General features: G+C 39.8%; 1 protein-coding gene across 3 annotated transcripts in view; it reads left to right on the forward strand.

The window, feature by feature from the left end:
* Positions 1 to 23,860, forward strand: part of Agk (acylglycerol kinase) — an 87,249-nt gene that overhangs the window by 43,360 nt on the left and 20,029 nt on the right. For all 3 annotated transcript variants that reach the window (XM_045160801.1, XM_045160803.1, XM_045160802.1), the window contains 4 exons: positions 2,297 to 2,329; positions 4,824 to 4,918; positions 15,423 to 15,492; positions 23,447 to 23,526. In XM_045160801.1, coding sequence (XP_045016736.1) covers positions 2,297 to 2,329; positions 4,824 to 4,918; positions 15,423 to 15,492; positions 23,447 to 23,526 — 278 coding nt within the window. The remainder of the gene's footprint in view (positions 1 to 2,296; positions 2,330 to 4,823; positions 4,919 to 15,422; positions 15,493 to 23,446; positions 23,527 to 23,860) is intronic.

A 23,860-nucleotide genomic window follows, 5' to 3' on the forward strand; every position in this document is an offset into this window, starting at 1 on the left:
CACATGAGTGTTTATAGCATCTGTATTCATTAGTTGACCAAACTTGGAAAAAATTAGAATGCCCTTCAGTAGGTGAACACACAGTGGCATATTCAGATAATAGAATATTACTCAGCACTCAGAAAAAAGGGGCCTTTGAGCTACGAGAAGACCTGGAGGAAACATTTTATTATTATTAGACAAAAGAAACCGATGTGACAGGATTCTGCTCTTCGACATTTACGCTGTTTGACTTTAGGACAAGACAAAGGGTAGGGACTTGCACAGCATGAGTAGTTGCAGAGCCGGGAAGAGAGGGATGAGGAGGCAGCATGTGCAACGACTGCAGACTTGATGCCGATGATGGGCCATCGGCTCAACAAATGGACTGCTCTGTTGGGAGATGTTGGTGAGGGGCAGGAGTGTACAGGGTATTGATGCACCTTTCATTCAGTTTGCTATGAACCTAAAACTCCTCCTCCTCTTATTTTTAAAAACTGATTATGATTTTTTTTTTTTTTTTTTTGGTAGGGTCTTGCTCTTCCCCAAGCTGACCTGGAATTCACTATGTAGTCTCAGGATGGCCTTGAACTCACAGAGATTGTCTTACCTCTGCCTCCCAAGTGCTGGGATTAAAGGTGTGTGCCACCACGCCTGCCCTGAATTTTATTGTATGACCCTATCATGTGCTGGTCATATTCCCATCAGGTTATATTCATATCTTCTCTTCCCGCCCGTAATCCACTGAGGGCCCTCCTTAATGGGGTTATTGCTGTTCCCCATGGGATCGTGACTATATGAACCAGTCTCTGTGGGAGTGCGCAGTGCCACAGAATATTCCTTCCCACCCTTACAATCTTTCTGCTTCCTGAAACTGCTTTTAAAAAGCACGGTTTATTAATTGAAGATAGTGGCATATCTTTATTGCTTAGTTTGGCCAATCAGTGAGGACAAGTGAGCTGCCCTGCAGGCGCTTTTCTTCCCGTCTTCCCGGCAGCAGACCAGCGATGTTGTGTCCACTGGGAGCCCCTTAAGGGCCCTGTGTGGGAGTTGTGCCCAGTGCTCGTCACTTTATCCTGCACTCTGTACTTCAAAGCCACACCTCAGTTTTGGTTTCCCTTACCTCTCTTTGGTGGCCTCGTCTATGTGCTGGGGTCAGAAGCTAGCAGCAAAAACGCTTTCCTGTGTTTGGCTTGGTACTTAGGGGAGCCTTTGTAAGCTCCTTTTAAAAAGCCCATGCTATGCCAGGCGTGGTGGCATACGCCTCTAATCCCAGCACTTGGGAGGCAGAGGTAGAAGATCTCCATGAGTTCGAGGCCACCCTGAGACTACATAGTGAATTCCAGGTCAGCCTGAGCTAGAGTGAGACCCTACCTGGGATGGGGAGGAGAAGCCGGTGCTAATGATCTTCTAAGTGTTTTTATGGCTTTTTAATGAAGTGTGAAGAGTTCTGATAGTATGCCTAGGAAGAATGAAGTAGACCACTTGGCAGCTCCATTTGATGCTGCACATCTCTGTAAGGCAGGGTGAGAGGAAAGGAGTTTGCATCTGCTTTTATTTTACAAACTGTTTTGAAAGAAAGAGTGAGTTGTGCATTTGGTGTATTTTTTAGTCATCAAAATAGACTGTAAAATTAAGTAAGAAGGACTGGCTGGGTATGGTGACTCAGGACTGTAATCCCAACAGTATAAAGGCTTAGGTAGGAGGATTTTCCTGGCATAGCATGGGCTATGTAATGAGACACACCAAGAAAGTATTTGTAGAAAACATTAAAAAAAAAACAACAAACTTTCAACAGGTGCTTAATGGGTTATCTAGCATGTTAGAATTATGAGAATGTTTTGGGAGTATTTTTCATAGTTTCACAATAATATTATGCCTCTTGTCCTTACATTCCTCAGTAAGAGACACTTACTGAGTTCAGGTTTCAAGTATAACAAGCTGTGTTTTTCTGCATGCGTACTTTATAGGGGCAGCAGGCTTATCTGTAATTGAAAAGAACGAACATTTCAGCGGAACTTAAAACATGTAGGCACCATTAAAGTTATATTTTATAGAACTCAAAAAATAATTTTACTAATATCATGTAGAACTTTTTATAGTTATCTTGGCCTTTATTATTGATCCTAGGTCAAGAATAAAGTCCAGTTTATCTGTGATCATATTTGAGAATATATTGTGTTTTAAGATCTAGTATAACACTTACCATAGTTTGTAGGAAGAAAACAAGTGAGTTTATGGTCCATGAAAATTGAATCCAGTTCCGTTATGATAAAGGAAATGCATATTGCTTATAATAACTTTTTTACATTCATAGGTTGTTACTGGAGTTCTTCGAAGAACAGATGAGGTGAGCTAGTAAGAAACAATTACATTTAAGCTTTTACTTTTCTATTTTTTAAATCACTTTTACTTTTCTCTTCATGCTATTCACACACACACACACACACACACACACACACACACACACAACATATTGAATCCAGAGCCTTGTACATGCTAAGCAAATACTTTACCACTGAGTTACATTCCTGGCTCTTTATTTATTTATTTATTTTTTGAGGCAAGCCAACACTTCACTGCTGATGGGAAGAAGGAGTTTATTTTTTTAAATTAATTAATTTATTTTAGTTTTTTGAGGTAGGGTTTCACTCTAGTCCAAGCTGACCTGGAATTCACTATGTAGTCTCAGGGTGGCCTCAAACTCACAATGATCCTCTTACTTCTGCCTCCCAAGTGCTGGGATTAAAGGCATGTGCCACCACTCCTGGCTAGTTTATTTTTTGACTTATAGTCTTGAGAGGAAACTGCATGGTGGCAGGTAAAAGATGGTAGAGCAGAGGCTATCACCTTCTTGCCATAGAAGCTTCCAGAAAGCAGCACGAGAGTGAACTGAGTTCTGACAAGGGGGAGCTAGCTGTATCACTCCTAAGTCTGACCCAATTAATATACCTCCTCCAGCAAGGCATCACCTTCCAAATTTCCATCAGCTGGGGACCAAGCATTCAGAGGGGGGACACCTGATCCAAACCACCATAGAGGGTATATACAATCTTTTATCCTATAGGATCTTCTCTTCAAAAACTTCCTTCATAAATAAATAATGTTATGTTCATAAGGGGGGACAGACAGCAACTAGATGAATGAATTAGAACTCTAAATATCTATATTTTTGAAAAATATTGAATATAAAACAAGTTACCAAAGAATGTTATGCATTTCTATGTAGTTTTAAAATTCAGAACATAGCACTATGAATTGTTAAAGTATGCAGTAATAGAATAACAGTGTAATTGAAAAGGAATCATACCAACCCATCATAATGATATCCTCTGGGAAAAGATAAAGGAGAAGAGGATTACAAGGGACTTGTTCCTATTTTTAATTTTGAGATTGAGCCTTGCTACCATTTCATTTCTTAAAGCATCAGAAGCAAAACGGCAAATGTTAACATTTGTTAATACTAGGTTGTGGGTATTTGTAAGATCTCAGTCACTTTATAGCATAATCTAAAGTATTTTAAAAGTTATTTTTAATTAGCATACAAAATATTAGGCGTCATTATGGCATTTTCAAAAACAATTAGTTTTAGTTGTGTCTCCTACGCACCTCCTCTTGCCCATCCCCTTCCCCTCCTTGTGTCACCTCCAGCCCGTCTCCCTTCTGCCTTCCTGCTGTGTGCCCCCTTTACCCCTAACCCTGCAGCCTCATTTTACCCTGCTTGGTCTTCTTCCTAGCTTCTTAGGTCTTTCTCATGTTTGTCCCCATTTATATACATACATATAACTGTCATAAGCTAGAATCTCTGTGTGAGAGGGAGCATGCAGTTGGGTTGCAAGGAAGTGGAACCAATCTAGATGTCCATCAACTTGTGAATGCATAATGAAAATGTGGTACTTTGGCTGGGGAAATGGCTCAGCAGAAAAAGGCACTTGTTTGCAAAGCCTGCTGGCCTGGATTTAATTCCCCATTACCCATGTAAATCCAGATGCAGAAAATGGTGGGCACATGCATCTGGGGTTTATTTGCAGTGGCAAGAGGCTCTGGTATGCCCATGCTCTGTCCTTTCTCTCAGATAACGACTATGCACAATAAAATTTAATGAGCAGCAAAGAAAAATGAAATTAAGAAATTTGCAGGAAGATGGATGTATCAGGAATTATGAAAATATTTAATTGAAAACACCAGCAAAGTTTTTCTCAGGATATTTTTTAAGAACTTTCAAGTATTTATTATATTTATGGCAGTCAATTAGTCAACTGCTATACCATTACCTCCTGCTGTATGATTTCTTTAGTCTTTTTCCTTTCTTTGTTCTTGAGTTAGATAGAATATAAAACACTTAATCACTGTCACTGGTTACTATATTGGTTACTATAGAGGTAGTAGATGTCTTCAGTTGAGTTTTATCTGCATCTTTTTCTTTTTTTTAATTTTTATTAACATTTTCCATGATTATAAAATATATCCCATGGTAAATCCCTCCCAATCTGCATCTTTTTCAAATAATGTGGTAGCATGGTACAGTGTCTGTCACACGAGTGCATTGATCCACCAGTTGTGAGACCATCATTATCCTACCCAAGTTTCTTTCAAATAATTGTCCTTAATGAGTATCCAAATATTTCTTATAAATACTAAGTCCTTGTGCTACCATTGATGGCTTAATTTTAGAAACTGCTTACTTATTAGTTTACTGGTCTTATGATGGGGGATGGAGCTTGGGGGGGGCACAGATGCAGAGCCACTTACTTTGTCAGAGGGGTACACTTGTGTCCCTCCATTGAGCCTCTCTGTGCCTGAACATGACAATAAAAATTTTCTCTCTTTTTTTTTCCTGCCAGGCTACCTTCAGTAAGATTCCTATTGGATTTATCCCGCTGGGACAGACCAGTAGTTTGAGTCATACCCTCTTTGCCGAAAGTGGAAACAAAGTCCAGTAGGTTGTCATGTGGAATGCCTGCATTTGTGGTTGATTGAGCTTGGGAATGCAAACTTGCACATGTGCTGTACATTTGTATTGATTTGATTGATTGACTGATTAATTGATTACTTGATTGATTATGTTTTGGTATCCTGAAACTTCAAGTGATTGTCCCCACTTACATACATACGTGATTTAACCTTTAGTTAAAGGGGAGTTTCGCTGTTGAGATATGGATAGTAAGTCCCCAGGTCAAGTATGGAGGTGAATGCCTTGTATCCTTGTGTCTGATATGATTGGTTGTCTCTGATCACAACTGCTTTTCTGTTTTCATACTGCAAGATTCTTTCCTGAATGTGAAGGCAGATTTGCTCCCTTTAAGTTTACATGATGACAAATAGTCGGTCCCTCCTGGAAACTGAGCCAGCCGTAATCTTGGCTTCATTATCTTGATGGCATAAGTAGGTAAAACAATTAAATACCATCACATCTCTTTGTTACTCCCCAAAGTAGTAGGCAGCATGGATTAAATAGACAGTGAAAGCAGTGTAGGCTTGACATCTAAATTAAATCATTGTGAGTCTAAGTGTCACCTGCAGTCAAGCAAATTGTTCCTGTTTCTTGAATGCTGTGTGTTCAAAGTCCAAGTCTTGAGCAGGATCTTGAATTTGAGGCCTGGCTTTCACAGTGATCGTTCCCAAATAACTTGTCAAAGGACCCATGAAGATGGAGAGATTACTGACAGTTACATCATATTTAATGTGAAAGTTGGAAGAAGTCAGTAAGTAAATATGTGTTGAATGAATTAGTTAAAATTTTTTTCTCACAAGTTTTATACCATAACCTTATAGAATCAATAATAATAATACTTGAGTGATTTTCTGGTTTGGATAAGGATTTTTTTTTTTTTTCTTGCTTTGGAATGTTTTTTTTAGACTGGCTCCTGTAGGTCTGTTTTTGCTGTTGTAGTTTTAGGAGTCAGCTGTTGTACCTGTTAATAATTTTATGCTTTTCTGTGAAAGCCTGAGTGTATATAGAAAATGCTAGGTACATACAGAGGTATATGTCACAGCCCTTCTCTCATGCTTTACAACAGGACTGCTCAGTTATTCTCCAACCGTTCTGCTGACTGGAAAGGCCTTTTCATTGGCCATACTTTTTGTTTACAGTTTAGAATTCTGAGGGCAATAGATACTGACAAGTGAATCACTCAAGCTTTTTTTTTTTTCCTTTCTTTTTTTTTCTTTTGCCGATCTGAGATAACTCCTATCTGGTTTGGGACTAGTTATATGAGAGAGCATGTCTTTTCTTTGTGTCAGTCGAGACTATCTGAACTGCTCTCACCAACATATCTAAATAGCACATGTCAGTGATCAGAGATAGATTATTTTCTCTGGAGGAACTCTTGCCTGTCCAAAAGCCAATTTATGCAGAGTCCAGCAGCCCTATGGATATTAGGTAGCATTCTGGTTTTAGGAGCTGATTTCCCCCTGTTGTTAAACCACTGTTATTGCTGCTTTTATTTATAATTTAAAGATTTATAAGACTTAATTTATAAGCATGCCCCAGGGCTCTTAGGTAAACAAGTAACACTCTCCTAGGTTCAGAATTTTGCAGATTTCTTAACATGGCAGTTGCCTGAGGCTATTTTAAAAGAACAAGGCTTGCTTTGTGCCCTGCTGTCAAGATTTCTTGTACCATAATTACTACAAAAGGAAAAAAAAAAAGAAGAATCTTTTTCTTGGAATGTGGGATGTTGTAGGTAAATAATCCTAAGAGCCACGTTACTCTGCTACTGTGTTTGAGGTGTTGTTATTGCTGGAGAATGGTAAAATTAAAGTTTCATATTTGGGATGTCCTTGGTTGAGACTGGCAAAGTTGAAATTTCATCTTTGGGATATTCTTATCACTGGAGACTGGTAAAGTGTAAGGTTCATGTTAGTTGTCTTATGCCAACCATTTAGAAAATAATTTAATATAAAAAGTCATTTTGAACTGCGAAAGTCTTGGTTGTTTTGAGGTCATTCTCTTAACAGGCACTGTCTGAGCTCTTAGTGTTCTGGGCTCTGTTGCTTTGGGCTCATCCACAGGGCTTCTTTCACAGCTGGTATGGTTGTACCAAGTTAGTCTAGACCCACGAGCCTACATCTTGCTTCTAGAATCTCATGTTTTAAATTGCTACTTACTCCCAAGTAGCATCTATATTAGAAAGGAAAAAATGGATTCCTAGATATATATGAGAATGCATAATTGCATCTTATTTATCAGGGGACCCAGAATTTAGTCCATGTATTTGAGTTACTGCATAGTTTGGGGGATTTTTAAGGTATTTTAAGTTATGCCTAACTTTGTGTAACTATTGGTTTAAGTAGATGTGTGGCTTTCCATGTATTTTAAGCCTGGCCACGTTGACAGAAAAAGCATGCAGGTTTTAGACGTGGGATTTCCCTTTGGGGATTTGCAGAAGTTCGTTAATTCCATCAGAGTGGCTTCGCAGGGTGAAGAACGAGCTCTCCTGGGGTTGGATGGACCCAGAGCCAAATTGTGTTTTGGCACAAGCTTGATTTATCATCTTAGGAATTGAATTTATCTCCCCAGACCTCAGTTTCTTCACCCGTGTTTATCAAGTGTGCAGGGATATTTGAATAGACTATTAAAAAGTTAAAATTAGGACAGGTTTGGTAAGTGTAGTGATGCCTTGTAAAGTACTGGATATATCAAAGACTTATTTATTGGAAGTTTATTTAGGGAGGGACAAACAGTAACAGATGAGATGACTATACCATGAGATTCCAGATCCTATAAGCAAACATAAGTCAACCCAGATAACTTTCTATTTTATTGCTGTTTTGCATAGAAAAAAATCAGTTGCCAGAGAAAGGTTACTTTTATTTTTTATTTAACCAAAATCCCATTATCAATCAGGTCTATATAAGGCAGAGCAGATTAAAAGGGACCACATTAGGAAAGAAACTGTGTTTTTGTGAATAGAAATTAAAATAGTTTCTAAGTGACTCCTGTCTTGTGGTTATGCATAAACTCTTACTGTGGTAATTACTTTACTATATTAATAATTACTGTGTTTTAGGAAAATATAAAAACAAATGCAGTGAAATGTTAACATTTATAACCCTTTACAAAAAATTTTAAATGCTTAGGGATAAATCTAACAAATTGTACAAGATTTATGAACTGAAAATTACAGATCATTGATGAAAGACATCAAGACAACAAATGAGCAGAGCTAAATTTGTGTTCATGGATTATAAGACTCGATACTGAAGTGTCACTTCTTTCCAAATGGACCTGTAAATTGAGCAAGTCAAAGTGCCAGAAAACTTTTTGTTAAAATTGACAAACTGGTTAAAAAGTTAATGTGGAGGGATCTGGGGAGAAGACTTAGGGGATAAAATGCCAAATGTTGAAGCCTGAGAATCAGAGTTCAGATCCACAGCAGCCACATCAGTGCTGGCTGGGCATGGCAGCCACCTACAATCCAGCACGTGGCTGGGCACAGGAGATCCCGCAGGCAAGTTGGCTAGCTAGGCCAGCTGAATTGGCAAGCTCTGGTCTCAAGAGAGAGAGAGACCCTGCTTCAGTAAAAATAAAGAGGGGAGCAGTTGAGAAGGACACCATATGTCAATCTCTGGCCTTGTATACACACACATACATGTACAAAGCCAATTTGTATGTTCAGATACCAGAATGTTCAAAAATAATTTTTATAAAAAATAAAAGCTTTTGAAAACTTACTATATCTGATTCCAGGATTTACTCTAAAGTTATAGTCATCAGGGCAGTGTGGTGTTGGCAAAAGAAGAAACAGACACATCAATAGAAGAGTTGAGAATTAGACCCACACACATATAGAATATTGGCTTTCAGTAGTCCAATAAGTTTCAGTAGTTCAGTGGAGAAAGGACATTTATTTTAACAAGTAGGTATTAGAATAATTGGACAACCATATACAAAAAATATGAAACCATAATGCATATCTCATCATATAAAAGTTAATGTGAAATGGATCATAGGCCTGTATAAAAACCTAAACTTCTAAAGCCTCTAGAATAAACATTTAGTTATTAATAAATGCAAAGTAAATCTATAATGAAAAGCCACTATGATGTTAGAATGGCTTATACAAAGAAAAAGAGAAAGCAAAAGATAGCACTAAATAGTAGTATAGTCAGCAACTGAAATAAATGCTTTGCTGATAATGCTTGCCAAGTGGGAAAGCTACTGTGGGAAACAATGTGGCATTTTCTTATGAGAGTCAATACAGATACACTATATAAGCAGCCATCATACTTTTAGGCATTTACTCTAAAAGAAATGAAGATGTACACACATTCAAAAACATAAACTATTGGTTTTCAGCTATTCTTCCTAGCTGAAAATAGTGCCAATGCCCACCAGTCCATGACTGATAAACAAATTGTGGCTGACTACCACTTAAGCGTAAAGGGAAGCCACCTGTCACGGTACTGATAGTCAATCAAACGAATGAGCTCAGGCTGGAGCTAAGAGAAAAGCTGACTAGCTGAAGCTGAAAGGCTCGATGCTTTTGGAAATCTGCATGACATTCTTGAAAGACACAATTGTAGACATGGTAGCTGCCAGCAGCTGATGGTGGGAGTGTCGGGGGATTGACTATAAAGATTAATGAGGAATTTGAGAGGATGTTAGAAAGGTTAAATATCTTGGACATGGTGTTGTTTACATGACTGCATGCATTTGTCAAAATGTGTACAACAATATGCCTAAAAGGACAAAATTCACTGTGTGTGAATTATACCTCAAAAGACTTGACTCTAAAACAGAAGCTGACCTTCCAGTTTTCAGGTGTGCATTTGAGGAGCTTGGAAGTTGGCACTCAGGTAACAGCAAATACAGAGCCAACCAGGTCATCTTGGGCAAGGACCTGGCTTCAGTCCCCAGCACCATGATGGAAAAGCAAAACAAAGTAACAAAACAAAACCCAAACTGCTCTTGGAGCTGAGAAAGGAATGGACGCAGACAAGACAGTTCTTTCCAAGACAGGGGAGACATGTGGGATCCCATGGAATCACAGCTTAGCAGAGCAAAGATTCATGGGTAGAAACCACTCAAGCTCCAATGCTGGATAGGAAAACTTGAACTGCCATTGACCGATTGCTAAGGTTTCATGGTCAACTTTGAGAGTTCAAACCTCCTGGGGTCTCAGCCATAGAGAGTTACTCACAATGTTGGGATTTTTATCTCCAGAAGCTTGGCCAGGATCCCATGGTAAGTATCAGAGAAAAATTCCCCCTTGCTCCTGGCCTGGCTAGGGGAAGGGAACTGTTAGCACTCTGAAGCAGTCTGTTCTTCCCCACAAGTCCTGCCTGAAGGAGACACTAGTTAATCAGCCTAATCTGCTGGGATAGTATCAAGATTAACACTCCTAGGGGAATGGAATTATTGAACTCTAACTTCCACATGGGAGAAAGGAAATATCCAATTCCAGCCTGTTCCAGCTACCCTGCCCCAATTTAAGGCTATAGAAAAAGGTAAAACAGAAAAAAAAAAAAAAAACTGGAAAGCTTTCAGATCTGTAGTGATTGTATAACATGCTTCTTAAGAACATGTAGATAAAGGAGCAATCTCGAGAGTAATTTAAAAATGTCGAACTAAATGAAAGCAAAAACACAGCTTACCAAAATGTGTGGAATACAGTGAAAACAGTGCTTAGAGGAAAACTCACCACACTGAATGTCCAATATAGAAAATATAGAAAAAAAGACTAAGGCTAGACCTGGTGGTATATGACTGTAATCTCGATTTGGAAGGCTGAGACAGGAGAACTGTGAGTTGAAAACCACTCTTGGCTCCATACTTTGACTCTATTTCTAAAGTCAAAACAAACAAAAGGAGAAAGAAGAAGAAGAGGAAGAAGAGCAAATTAAATCTAAACTTAACAGAAAAAAAAAATCAGAATTAGAGTGGGAATCCATGACCTTGAAAGTAGAGTCAGTAGAAGGCTGGTCTTTGAAAAATGATAGGATTGATAAATCTCTATCCAACCTAAACAAGAAAAATACTGGAATGAACACAAATTACTATTTTTGGTAATAAAAAGAGAGGACATCACTACAGACCCTATTAATTCTGAAAGGACAATAAAGAAATAGTATGAATAACTCTAGACTCACAGGTTTGATAATCCTGATGAAATAGACTGGTTCTGTCAAAGGCACTTTAGTTGAATACACACAAGAAGAAATAACAGATGAACAGGATGATTCACTGGTGTATGCAGACACTGAAATACTAGTTAGGTTAAAGGGAAATAAGCTATGAAACCATGAACAGAGATGGAGGAGGCTTGAATGCAGATTGCTAAGTGGAAGAAGCCAATCTGAAGGTGCTGCATTGTGTGATTCCAGCTGTCTGGGATCTCCAGTAGGTGAAGGTATGAGGTAGTCAGAAGATGAGTTGGTTGTTAGGGTTCAGAGGGCTTTGAAAAGACACAGCAGAGAGGCTTTGTAGGGCAACCAAATTACACTGTAAATACTGGAGCGTATGTTATCACACCTTTGACCAAGTCCATAACCCTTAACGCTGATGAAGACTGGACTGTGGGTGACACCAGTGGACGAGTACGAGTGCTTCATCTGTGACAGAGGTGCCATCCCAGTGAGTCTGGTAAAGGGTGTGGTAACGGAGGAGGCTATGTTTGTGTTAGTGTGTAGAGAACATATAGGGAAATCTGGACTTCCATTTTCTTGTGGCCCTCAAGGTGGACCCAAAAGACTAGACTTAAAAATAAGCTTACTGGGCTGGAGAGAGAGCTTAGTAGTTAAGGTACTTGCCTGCAAAACCTAAGGATCCAGGTTTGATTGCCCATGACCCATGTGAGCCAGATGTACAAGGTGGCGCATGTGTATGGGGTTCATTTGCAGTGGTTGGAGGCCCCACGTAAAGCCAGATGCACAAAGCAGTGTATGCATCTGGAATTCGTTTGCAGTGGCTCGAGGAACTGCCGTACCCATTCTATCTATCTGTTTGTCTGTCTGTCTATCATCTATCTTGCTTCCTCTCACCTTCCTTCTTTTCCCCTCTCTCTCAAATAAATAAATGAATAAAATATTTTTACAAATAAGCTGGGCTGGAGAGATGGCTTAGCAGTTAAGGTACTTACCTGCAAAGCCTAAGGGTCCACCTTCAATTCCCCAGTGCCCACATAAACCAGACACACAAAGTGGGGCATGCAACTGGAGTTCGTTTACCGTGGCTAGAGGCCCTGTCGCACCTACTCATTCTTTCTCAAATAAAAATTAAAAAAATATAAGCTTACTGGGTTTGATCTCCAGCAAAACATACACACACACTTAAAAATTAGTGTCGTGTGGGGCTGGAGAGATAGCTTAGCAGCTAAGGCACTTGCCTGTGAAGCCTAAGGATCCAGGTTTGATTCCCCATGACCCATGTAAGCCAGATGTACAAGGTGGCACATGTGTCTGGGGTTCATTTGCAGTGGTTGGAGGCCCTGGCGCACCCATTCTGTCTCTTCCTCTCTGTCTCTGTCTCAAATAAATAAATTTAAAAAAAAATTAATGTAGTGCTTTCAATCTATGTGGATTTTACTTGCTTAAGTAAGCATTAGGGAGAGCACTTAGCTTCTCAGTTTTGCTAACATCAACATACATCTCTATGGATACTATTTTTTCTCTTTCTAATTATATAATGCTCCTGCACCCCACCATTAAAGTTCATTTCAAATTGACTATCAGTAAGGTGTATATCTATAATACGTTGAAACATGTCAGATATATACCTTTGATTACTTTCCTAGTTATAGTCAGAAAAGAAAATGAAAACCTGGACATATTTGGATAATATTGAGAGCTAACTTGTTATTTCGAGAACTGGTAAAAGTTTAAAAACTTAAGGATTTGGGCTGGAGAGATGGCTTAGCGGTTAAGCGCTTGCCTGTGAAGCCAAAGGACCATGATTCGAGGCTCGGTTCCCCAGGTCCCACGTTAGCCAGATGCACAAGGGGGTGCACGCATCTGGAGTTCGTTTGCAGAGGCTGGAAGCCCTGGCGCGCCCATTCTCTCTCTCTCACTCTATCTGTCTTTCTTTCTGTGTCTGTTGCTCTCAAATAAATAAATAAACAATTTAAAAAAAATCTTAAGGATTCATACTGACTTTCTTATATGATCTATATTGCAGGATCTCCCGATTGTTGAGAGAAAGGTTCTCTTTGTAGAACAGATCATTAATGAGAAGGAATAATAACATGAAAAATCACTAATTTACAACTCAACAATCAGGCAATGGACTTTCAGTGGCTACCTTCATTATAAAAAGAGAGACAACAGATATTCCTTCTGGTGGAAGTATATGGTACCACACAAGGATTGGTTTGCTAAAACTGAAAGGCTGAATTGATAGAGTTTTTTTTTTTAATTTTTTGTTTATTTTTATTTATTTATTTGAGAACAACAGACAGAGAGAGAAAGAGGCAGATAAAGAGAGAATGGGTAGACCAGGGCCTCCAGCCACTGCAAATGAACTCCAGATACATGTGCCACCTTGTGTATCTGCCTTGCATGGGTCCTGGGGAATCGAGCCTTGAACCCCGGATCCTTAGGCTTTACAGGCAAGCACTTAACCACTAAGCCATCTCTCCTGCCCTGATAGAGTTTTTTCTAGATATAGATGTTTAAAAAAAATACAAGAACTACAGATGCATATTAATGCCATGTGGATATAATCAGTAAAGCAAACATCTGCAGAAACTCAGTAAGACAAAAAGCCTATATCCTAAACAAGTAGATTAGAAACAACTTGAAAGACATAAGCCAATTGAAGTGTACATGTTTCATTTCATCTTGATTTGGATAAAGTCATATGCATTTCAGTAGATGCTAATTGGGAAAATTTGAACATTGACTCAATGTGTTGATGTACATGAATGAATATTTTAAGTATGATGTTTTGTTTTCTCTTAAAGTGTATCTTTTGCAGATATGTAATAAACTGTCTTTAAGATCCCAGATTTACTTTCATTGATACAGGAGTACAGGGCATGGAAAGGGAAGACCTTGATCCAGGTGGAGGAAAGAATATGAAGGAGTTCACTGTAGTTTTATGCACTTGGAATTCTGTAGAGTAAAGTAGCTCATTTAGGAGATATCGAATGCCTGCTATATGTCGTGCACTGTTCTAGGTGTAGGTTTTCCATTGGTCAGTAGAGAAATATAGATTGTCACTAGCCTTGTGGAAAATTAGGTCACCAGGAGAAGGCAGATGATGAAGTAAATAAAAGAAATATATGGTGAGATTGTGGTCAGAGAAGGAGTGACAGAAAGCTTAGTGGTAGAGCAGTATAGCAGAGGCCCCTCTGTGCTGGGTGGAGGAGGTCTCTTGGAGAGGGTGACTATCCAGCCGGATTGGCAGGATGAGGTGCGCGGTGAGCGTGAGTGCCTGGTGAGAGGAGGTGTGGGCGGGACCTGCATTCCGACGAGTGCCTGCTGCAGGAGCGGCCCTGCTCTCACTGCCGAGAGCCGAGAGCCGGCTTTCTTGTCTGGTCATTGGGTGTCAGATTTCTTTTGTTCACTGTTGTGTTACTTACGTTTGTCTAACTCTGAACCTAACTAAAGTACACACTCTAGGGTTGCTTCTAAGCCTGGTTCAATTTCACATGCCCTGAATCCATATGAATAGTATATACCTTTTAAAAAATATATATTTACTTATTTATTTATTTGATAGAGAAAGGGAGGGAGGGAGAGAGAGAGAGAGAGAGATAATGGACGTGCCAGGGCTTCCAGCCACTGCAGATGAACTCCAGACGCGTGCACCCCCTTGTGCATCTGGCTAACATGGGTCCTGGGGAATAGAACCTGGGTCCTTTGGCTTTGCAGGCAAATGACTTAACTGTTAAGCCATCCCTCCAGTCCAGTATATACCTTTTGATAATGTAGGTAAGGATAATCTTGAGTCTTTGAATGAAGAAAGAAGCAATTAAAAGGAAGTATATCCTTGTAATTCTGAAAAATAAGAGAAATATATCTTGGGTTTGGATTTTATTTTGCTAAGATAGCTACAACAAATCTTGCCCCTTAGTTACCTTTCTGGATTCTTGAGTAGAAAGAAATACTGTTTTCCTCAAGTGCCTGAAGTTCTTGCAATGAAGAAAAGTCATTATGTTATAATTTAAGTGCCATATTTTCTAACAATAGGCACAGTGGAGAGATTCAGTAAGTGTTAAGTAAGTAAATGATTGATACCTTGTGCAAACATGTCCTTGCCAAAGCCTTCTCTTTGAGCCTGTAGGTGAACACTACTATATTTGTACTAGAAAGTCTTATACATGTCTTTGTTCTCCTTTCTTGGAGTATTTTGAAAGAGATTTTCTTTCTTTCTTTTCTTGACCTCCCTACAGGGGTTCTGGGCCTGTGAGAGTGTGTTTATGCAAGCATGCAAGCTGCGCACCGTGGGGAGATGGGCTTGTTTGTTAGAGCTTGATCCTTTCCTGTCCCTTTCCCTTCAGACATATCACGGATGCCACACTTGCCATTGTGAAAGGAGAGACAGTCCCACTGGATGTCTTACAAATCAAGGTACAAATCTTTTCTTCAGATTTTGAAAACAAATTATCAAGGTATTAAATATGAATTAAATAAAATAAAGTTTAGTAGTTGCAATGAGATTACAATGAACATGACGGCCCCTCTTTTGTTCCTATTCCAAGTATTAATCCCATAAGAAAAAATTACCAGTAGTTCTGTTATCAATAAATAGGTTTTGAAAAACACAGTGGGGCTGGAGGGATGGATCAGAAGTAAAGCGCTTGTCTGTGAAGCCAAAGGATTCTGGTTCGAGGCTCCATTCCCCATGTAAGCCAGATTCACAAGGGGCACATGCATTGGAGTTCGTTTACAGTGGCTAGAGAAAGAGGTGCTGATATATCCATTCTCTTTCTCTTTGCCTCTTTTTATCTTTGTCTCTCTCAAATAAACAAACAAACAAAAATGTAAAAAAAAGCCACAGTGGTGCAGACTGATAGTACAGTCTAGAGTGTGTGCTTAACATGTGTAGAACCCTGGATTCAGTTCTCAGGCCCTCACAAACATGAGTAAAACACTGTGATAAAAGTCACATCATATGCCGGTTGTGGTGGCGCACGCTGGTAGGATATTGCTGAAGAGGTGGAGGCCGGAGGATCCGGAGTTCAAGGGCAGCCTGAACTGCATATTTAAGGAAAAAATAATCACATAATATAAAATTCATCATCATTTTAAGTGTACTGTTTAATAGTTTCAAGTAGATGAGGGTACCTTTCTATTTTACGTTTTCTTTTTATTTGTTTATTTGAAAAACAGAAAGTAAGAGAAAAATAGATAAGAATGTGTGCACCAGGGCCCCTAGCCACTGCAAATGAACTCCAGACACATGCACCACCTTGTCCATCTGGCTTTACATGGGTCCTGGAAAATCGAATCTGGGTTCTTTGGCTTTGCAGGCAAGTGCCTTAACCACTAAGCCATTTCTTCAGCCCCAAGTGCACTTTTTGTTGTGTTAGTTTTAGATCTTTTGGCTGCTGTGTTACATGTAAGAATGCCTCTATATTTCTTCTGAATATATTGTATTCTTGGTTCTTCTGATTACCTTTAGACCATAAGAAATTCATTAACCCCAGATGCTTCTTTTGAGTATTAGAAGAGCCCCTAAGTGTAAAGTGCGTAGGATGGTGATTGGTTTCTCTACCTGTTTATTTGGTTGTCACATCTTTCTCCCATATTCTGCCAAAGGTGAAATCTTTCTCATGCTCTCTTGGAATTTTTTTGGAATTCAGGTTGCTTGGTTGTCTTGTATTCTCAGGTCTCAAATGGCCTTAAGAGAAGTTACGGTTCTGTAGATTTCCCCTTTTGGTGTGGAAACAATGTTTTATGGATATTATTAGAATATTTAAAGATATTTTGAAATGAACTGCATTTTAGAGGTATGTTAATGTTAGATTTCTTGAGAGTGGTGTTGATGTATATCCTTGCTCTTAGGAGATACACGCTGAAATATTTGGGAATAAAGTGAGTCTACAAATTGGTTGTACATTTAACAATACTACCAGAAATGCAAATATAGATAATATTGAGTAGATGCTGGTAGTGGTGAATTTAGGAGAGTGGTATAAATGCAGCTCATTGTACTACTTAGATTTTTTTGGTTTTGCATTTTTCTAAAATGAAATTTGAGGTTGGGGAAGAAGGTTCAGTAGCTATTTCTAATTCTTGGGAAAGATTCTGTCTTAAAAAAAGAATTTAATTCCTAGAAAACAGATGTTCTCATTTGGATTGTAGTTAAGTAGTTATTCCTTTGTCATCTAACCTATTGGTCCTGTTTTTTTTTTTTCTTTTTTTCCTTAAAAAAAAATAAAGAACAAATTTCTCAGAAGGCAGAGCTATGAAGTTAAACCATACAAAGAGTTCTGTGTGCTCGTCTGAGAGTTGCTTACAAAGTACAGCTCCATTTAGGCGGAACATTTTCTTTCCACTTCTGATACTTGGAAAAGCTGCTTCGGACTGTGCCAGGATTCCAAACTCTATTCCCCCAACAGTGATTATTCTGCTTGAGCATCCCAAATCAGAAGATCCCAAATCCCAAATGCTCTAGAATCTGAAAATTTGGAGCATTTCAGTTACAAGATTTTGGATCCTGAGGTTGGAAATACTCAACTAATGAAGTTTTTGAAAATATTTCCAATTTTGAAAAACTCCAAAATCTGAAACATTTCCATTCTCAAATGTTTCAGCTAAGGGATGTTTAATTTGTATGGAGTTTAGTACATATTTGCAGTTGGTGAACCTATAAGCTAGTAGGCAATTTTGCCTTTTATTCTTTTTCTGCTTTCATGCAGTGATGTCTAGACTCTCCACTATGACCTCGTTAGTCATAATCTAAGCTGCTCTTGGTCTTTTAACATGTAATAAAGCTAAATAGTTTTCACGGAATGAAGGGACTGTGCTTAAAGGAAAAGTATTATGTATTGTTATCTATGCGGATATTACTGTACAATACGATTATTGCTGAAGAAGATGAGTCAGTTTATATGTCTTAGTAGCTGAGACCTTTGGTGTTTGTTATGTGTGTTAGAAGTGAGGAATGACAGAGTAACGTGTATGTAGTTGGAAATCCTTGCTGTGCTTGTCTTGAAGTGTCTCTGCTCTCCTTCACTCAGCCTCCCAACATTCTTTTTTTCCCCCAGATATATCGAATTTGTGAATTGATGAAACTGGTCAGATTTGCCCCAGGCTCTGTGTAGTGATAGCCCAGCCCAGGAAACAGAAGACATTTAAGTCAGTTCCTCGAAAATGTGGTGTAGCAGCTTCTGCTCTGGTTTCTGAGGAACCTGGCTAGGTTTAATTTATTTCCTCTTCTCTCCTTATTTCTGGAAATTGCTTTCAGACTATGGAGAACATCACTATAGACAAAGCCTGATAGCATAAGCATTACAGACCAGGCCTGACTCCAAAGCCTTTCTTCAGATAGCAACCCAGGCCCATTAACATGACCTGAGGAATCTCTGAAGGAAAAGAGCTTGTCCCTGGAAGACGCAGTAATATAGTTGGCTTGTCCATAGCCAGTGTGTGTGCAGCTCTCTGTTGAACTTCAATTTGAGGAGGAAGTCACCGTGTGTATTAGTATCTTCATTTGATGGATATAAAAACAGTCACTGGCTGCATCACGGATTGTGCTGAGGACAGCTAGTAGCTAGAGTTTTATGTTATGATCTGCTGCTTTTCTAGTTCACGATGATGTCACACCTGGCACTGTCCCAGGACTTTAAAGGCCACTGTTTTCCAGTGTAGACATCTGTCATGCCCAGTACTTGGCTATAAACAAACTACAGAAAATTTTATGGAATTCTTCCTAGTTTAAAATTTTGTTTTTGCTCATATATATATATATGTGTGTGTGTGTGTGTGTGTGTGTATATATATATATATATATATATATATATATATATATATATATATAAATTTATTTAGTTACTTGAGAAAGAGAGGCAGAGAGAAAGAGAGACAGAGGGAGAGAATGGGCACACCAGGGCCTCCAGCCATTGGAAATGAACTCCAGATGCATGCACCCCCTTGTGTATCTGGCTGACATGGGTCCTTAGAATTGAACCAAGGTCCTTTGACTTTGCAGGCAAACACCTTAGCCGCTAATCCATCTCTCTAGCCATTTTTTGTTTGTTTTTTTTCAGGTAGGGTCTCACTTTAGTCAGGGTGACCTGGAATTCACTATGTAGTCTCAGGGTGACCTTTAACTGCCTCCTGAGTGCTGGTGTTAAAGGCGTGTGCCATCATACCTGGCTTTTATTTTATTTTATTTTTTTTGGCAAGCCAACAGACTGACTTTTGTTTTTTTTTAATGAGAGAGAGAGAGAATTGGCATGCCAGGACCTCCAGCCACTGCAGTCAAACTCCAGACATGTGCTCCCCCTTGTGTGCATGTGCGACCTTGCGCTCTTGTGCGTTTGGCTGATGTGGGAGCTGGACAGTTGAGCATGAACCCTTAGGCTTCCCAGGCAAGTGCCTTAACTGCTAAGCCATCTCTCCAGCCCTAGATGAACTTTATAGACCTTGTTAACCCAAAACCAAACATTGTAGGTGGGGAGCTGGAATATCTGCTGCTTCTTTCTTCTTCACAGCTAGTTTCTTAGATCCTTTCTTTTTAGATGAATCTCTGGACATTCTCCTTACTGATGCTTGGAGCTGCTTCAGAGCTCTTTCCACCTTGTCTTTCTCCTTAGGTATGTAACTTACTCATTGACAGGAATGGTTTTCTTTCTACTGTCTTTAAGCCAACTCTCCAAGGTATTTAATTTTTATTATTTTTTTATTTGGGCGAGAGAGAGAGATAATGAATGAGCACACCAGGGCCTCTAGCTGCTGTAAACAAACTCCAGATGCATGTGCCACCTTGTGCATCTGGCTTACGTGGGTCCTTTGGCTTTAAAGGCAAGCCCCTTAACCACTAAGCCATCTTTCCAGCCCAGTATTTTCTTTACAAACCCCTAGGCTGTTTTCTTAGATTTCCTCTGCCTGGGGTGACTGTGAATTGGGGCAGCACATCTTTCCTGTGACAGTCTGGCAGTGTGTCTCTTTCTGGTTTTGTTTCTGTTCTGTGTATTGACATGTCTTAATCTGACCACCTGCCAAGACCTTCACCTTCACTGGAATAAGATGGCATGTTGTTTATTTGTTTGTGAGACAGAGTCTTATATTACCCAGGCTGGCCTCAGACTTGTGATGTAGCTGCAGCTTTTCTTGAATATGTGATTCTTCTCATACACCTCTCAAGTGTTGAGATTTGAGGTGTGTGCCACTGAGTCTGGTGATTCTGTGTCCATTGGCTTCTATCTGTCTGTCCTTGGCCATGCTCAATTTGACCATGCATGTGCAGAAACTCATCTCCATTTCTGACCCTCAGGCCCTTCTGAGCCTTTTGGAAATTTATACTTTATGATTAATGATATGATATGATATATTTATGATTAATAAGGCAACAACTCCAAGAAGGACTGCAATGAACACAAACTTGTTTCAAGCCAAATAAGCTTGATATGTCCCAGCCTGTCTCACCTGACCCTTTTGTCGCTGTCATCATCACCATCATCAGTGACACTTGTTACCATCTTGGGAGTGCGGGGAAATGCTGCTGAGGGCACTGCACACTCGCTGAGACTCCCTGGGATGATGCTGTCTTGTCTCTGCTTCTTCCCCGCTCCCGACTCCCAGACCAGCTTTCTTATTTTTAAAATGTTGGTTAAAATATACAAAGTTGTACTTAGATAGCAGGAAGAAGCCTGAAGTACAACTGTGTGGTTACTACCATCAATTGCAATGCATATTTCTACATTACAGAGCAAACCTCACATGCTTTACCACAAAAAAGAAAAGTGATGGGTATATTAGTTGGCTTAATCATTCTATTTCATCACCTGTATCAAAAGTTCACAGTGTATTTTATATATATACAGGATTTATAAATTAATATAATGTTAATAAAATGTATGATATGTTTTAAAATTCATCCATCACCTTTGTTTGCTCCATCCATTCTTTTCTCCCTTTCTTTCACAATATTTTGTTACTTTTATGTCTGTTATCCAAACTGCCTACATTATGTGTTATTGTTAGCATGTGTCTCTACAAACCCCTTTTATACTTGGGGTTCCTTTGCCTCTGGCACAAGGTCTGCCTTAGACTAGGAGTTCAATTAACATGTATTGAATGAATGAAGATACATCTATCTTAAGATACTTGAGAGTTAACGGGTGGAAAATTATAGCAGAGGAAGAGATATTTTTATTCTTGTAAATGATTTTCAAGGTAATTAACAATAGTAATTTTTCTTCTTTATTGGTTGAAGTTTTTGAGGATGAATTTTGCTCATTGCTCATTGCCGGTCAGTGTCTTGGAAGTAAGGATTCAGTGGCACTAATCGCTCGCATACTTGTAGGCTACCATACGGAGAAATCTGTCAGCTAAAAGATGAAGCTGCTTTCCATGGGTAGAAGCCGGTGTTCAGCAGAGAGGTGCTCACCTAAGATCCCTTAGGTGTGATGTGAGGAGTAGACTTAAAGGTAGGATGTAACGTTCCTCAGAAATAACATGATCTTTATGATCACTATATGTGCTGGTAAGACCATTGTTTCTGTCACAGAGAACTCGTCCTTGATGCTCCATAAGCAGGTGGGCACGAAACCACGTCAGCACTGTCTTCAGAACGCATCCAGGGTCTCGCAGCTTTCTTGACTCTCTTGTTCCCACCCTCATCCTGGGCAATGGCATCTTGTGGCCAGATCCTCCACTTCTTTCCTTGGCTCCCTGTGATTTTTTTTTTTTTTCAATAATATGTCTGTGCTCTCCTGTTAGGCCACTTTACTTCTCTGCTTAAAACACTTCAAAAGTGTTCCCATCTCTCAATAAAAGCCAAAGTCATTCAAAGGCCCTTCAAGCCAAATACAGTGTGGTCGATCTAGCTTTATCTGGATTGCTCAAGTATGATCCATGTGTCTGTCAGATGTCACTCGTTAGCAGCATCTTCTCTCATGTCCTTACATCCACTGGCAGTTACCCTCCCGTCAACGTGTTTGAATGTTTCTTGTTCCTGACTTCCCTCTTCACACTGTTTCTACACAGTGTGAGGATACACAGGACTAGAGGGAACTCTTTGTATCCATTTGGCAGTGTTCCATGTCCCTGGGGGTTGGTGATCTCAGTGCTAGCTCACTCAAGGGCTCGCATGGGAGTTCTTTGAGATGCCTTCCCAAGATGCTGTTTGCTAGGCTGGATATCTGTTCTAGCTCCTCTTTCACTTCTCAGGCTCTTGTTACTGAGGTGCCATGGCCCTGACCCACCTGCAGATGAGACACTGTCAAGGTGACTTAAAGTCCTGCTGTCCTCCACAGTGTCCACTGGACTCCTCGGACGAACACATCATTGCTGTGCCAGTCTGCAGGTTGCCTCACCATGACTCGTTTGTTTGCTGTGCCATCTCTCCCTCTAGTTCCCTTTTCACTTCCTTATATGAGTACAGTGAGTAGCAAACCAATCTAGCGCATGAGCAGATAGACACCAAAGGATAGTGCGGGTTCGGTAGCTTCTCCTGCTTGTATGTGGTCCTCTTACAAATCCCTGTGTTTGGCTTTAGTGTAGCGGGAACAGGAGTGATCCCAACAGTTCCAGGAACAGAAGAGGCAGCATGATTGTACCGGGCTAGCAACCTCCAATGCCAAGGATTCTAATGTTTTAATCTTGGCTGGTAATGGCCATGGTAGGTGAGGGTTTGAGGCAATCCAGGTTGGTTCTTCTGCCTTTTAGCAAACTCTAGCATTATGCCCTGTCTTCTTTGGTAGCTCCCTTTAGAATATGAGGATGCCTGGTGTCTGTTTTCAGCTCTGGAAATTTAGCTGCCCAGAATTGTAGTTAATAACTCTTATGTAGTGGTAACCTTCTCACTTTGGGAAAAGACACCTGACCAAAAGCAGCTTGTGGGAGGAAAGGGTTTACTTTGGATTACAGTTTCTAGGGGGAAGCTTCATCGTAGCAGAGGAAACTAGCTTACTTCATCACACATCTGCAGCAGGGAGAGAAAACAGCAAAAGCGAGCTGCCCAGAACACACAGAAGGCTGGACTCACCAACCCCCAAATCCCACCAGAAATATACTTCACTTCCTCTAGCAAGGCTCCCTCATGAATCTTCCCTCAGCTGGAACTATTGGAAACATAATCGTAAACACTTGACGCTACAGGGGGCACTTACATTCAAACCACCCCACCTTGGCAGCAGATTCTCAGACCTAATATATAAAAATCACTTCTGTTTTACAACATGGATTCTTCACTACTCTTACTGTGAATTCATGGGGTTGTTTTACTATGTGAACATACTTTAAAACTTTTTGGTTTGGTGAAAAATAGGTCATGATTGTTTGCTGGATATTTATAGATAAGAGCTCTGAGGTATTGTGCTCATGAAGCTAAATCAAACGTATTTCTTTCCAGGGTGAAAAGGAACAACCTGTGTTTGCAGTGACTGGCCTCCGATGGGGATCTTTCAGAGATGCTGCCGTCAAAGTTAGCAAGTAAAGATAACTATGATGATATACATGCCTTTTTTAAAAATAAAAAATAAAACAAAACCTTTTTTCCCTGCTTTTGAGGTTTTTAAATACAGTGATCTGGAGATAGATCTGCTGGTTCTCGAAGTTGAGATGTGTGTGGATTACAGGGTAAGACAATAAAGTGGAGGCTGCATGCAGAAAGGATAGGGAAAGCCCAGTTTCTGCAGCAGTAGCTTGGTGAAAGCGAAAGAAAAGGGTTCCTCTCTATTTTCAGACCTGATATTTGAGCATGGCTTAGGCTCAGGCTAGATGGAGGGGAAAATGGAGCTGCTCCTCCTACAGCAGCGTGCAGCGT

Source organism: Jaculus jaculus, chromosome 10 (genome assembly GCF_020740685.1).
Source record: "Jaculus jaculus isolate mJacJac1 chromosome 10, mJacJac1.mat.Y.cur, whole genome shotgun sequence".
NCBI lineage: Eukaryota > Metazoa > Chordata > Mammalia > Rodentia > Dipodidae > Jaculus > Jaculus jaculus.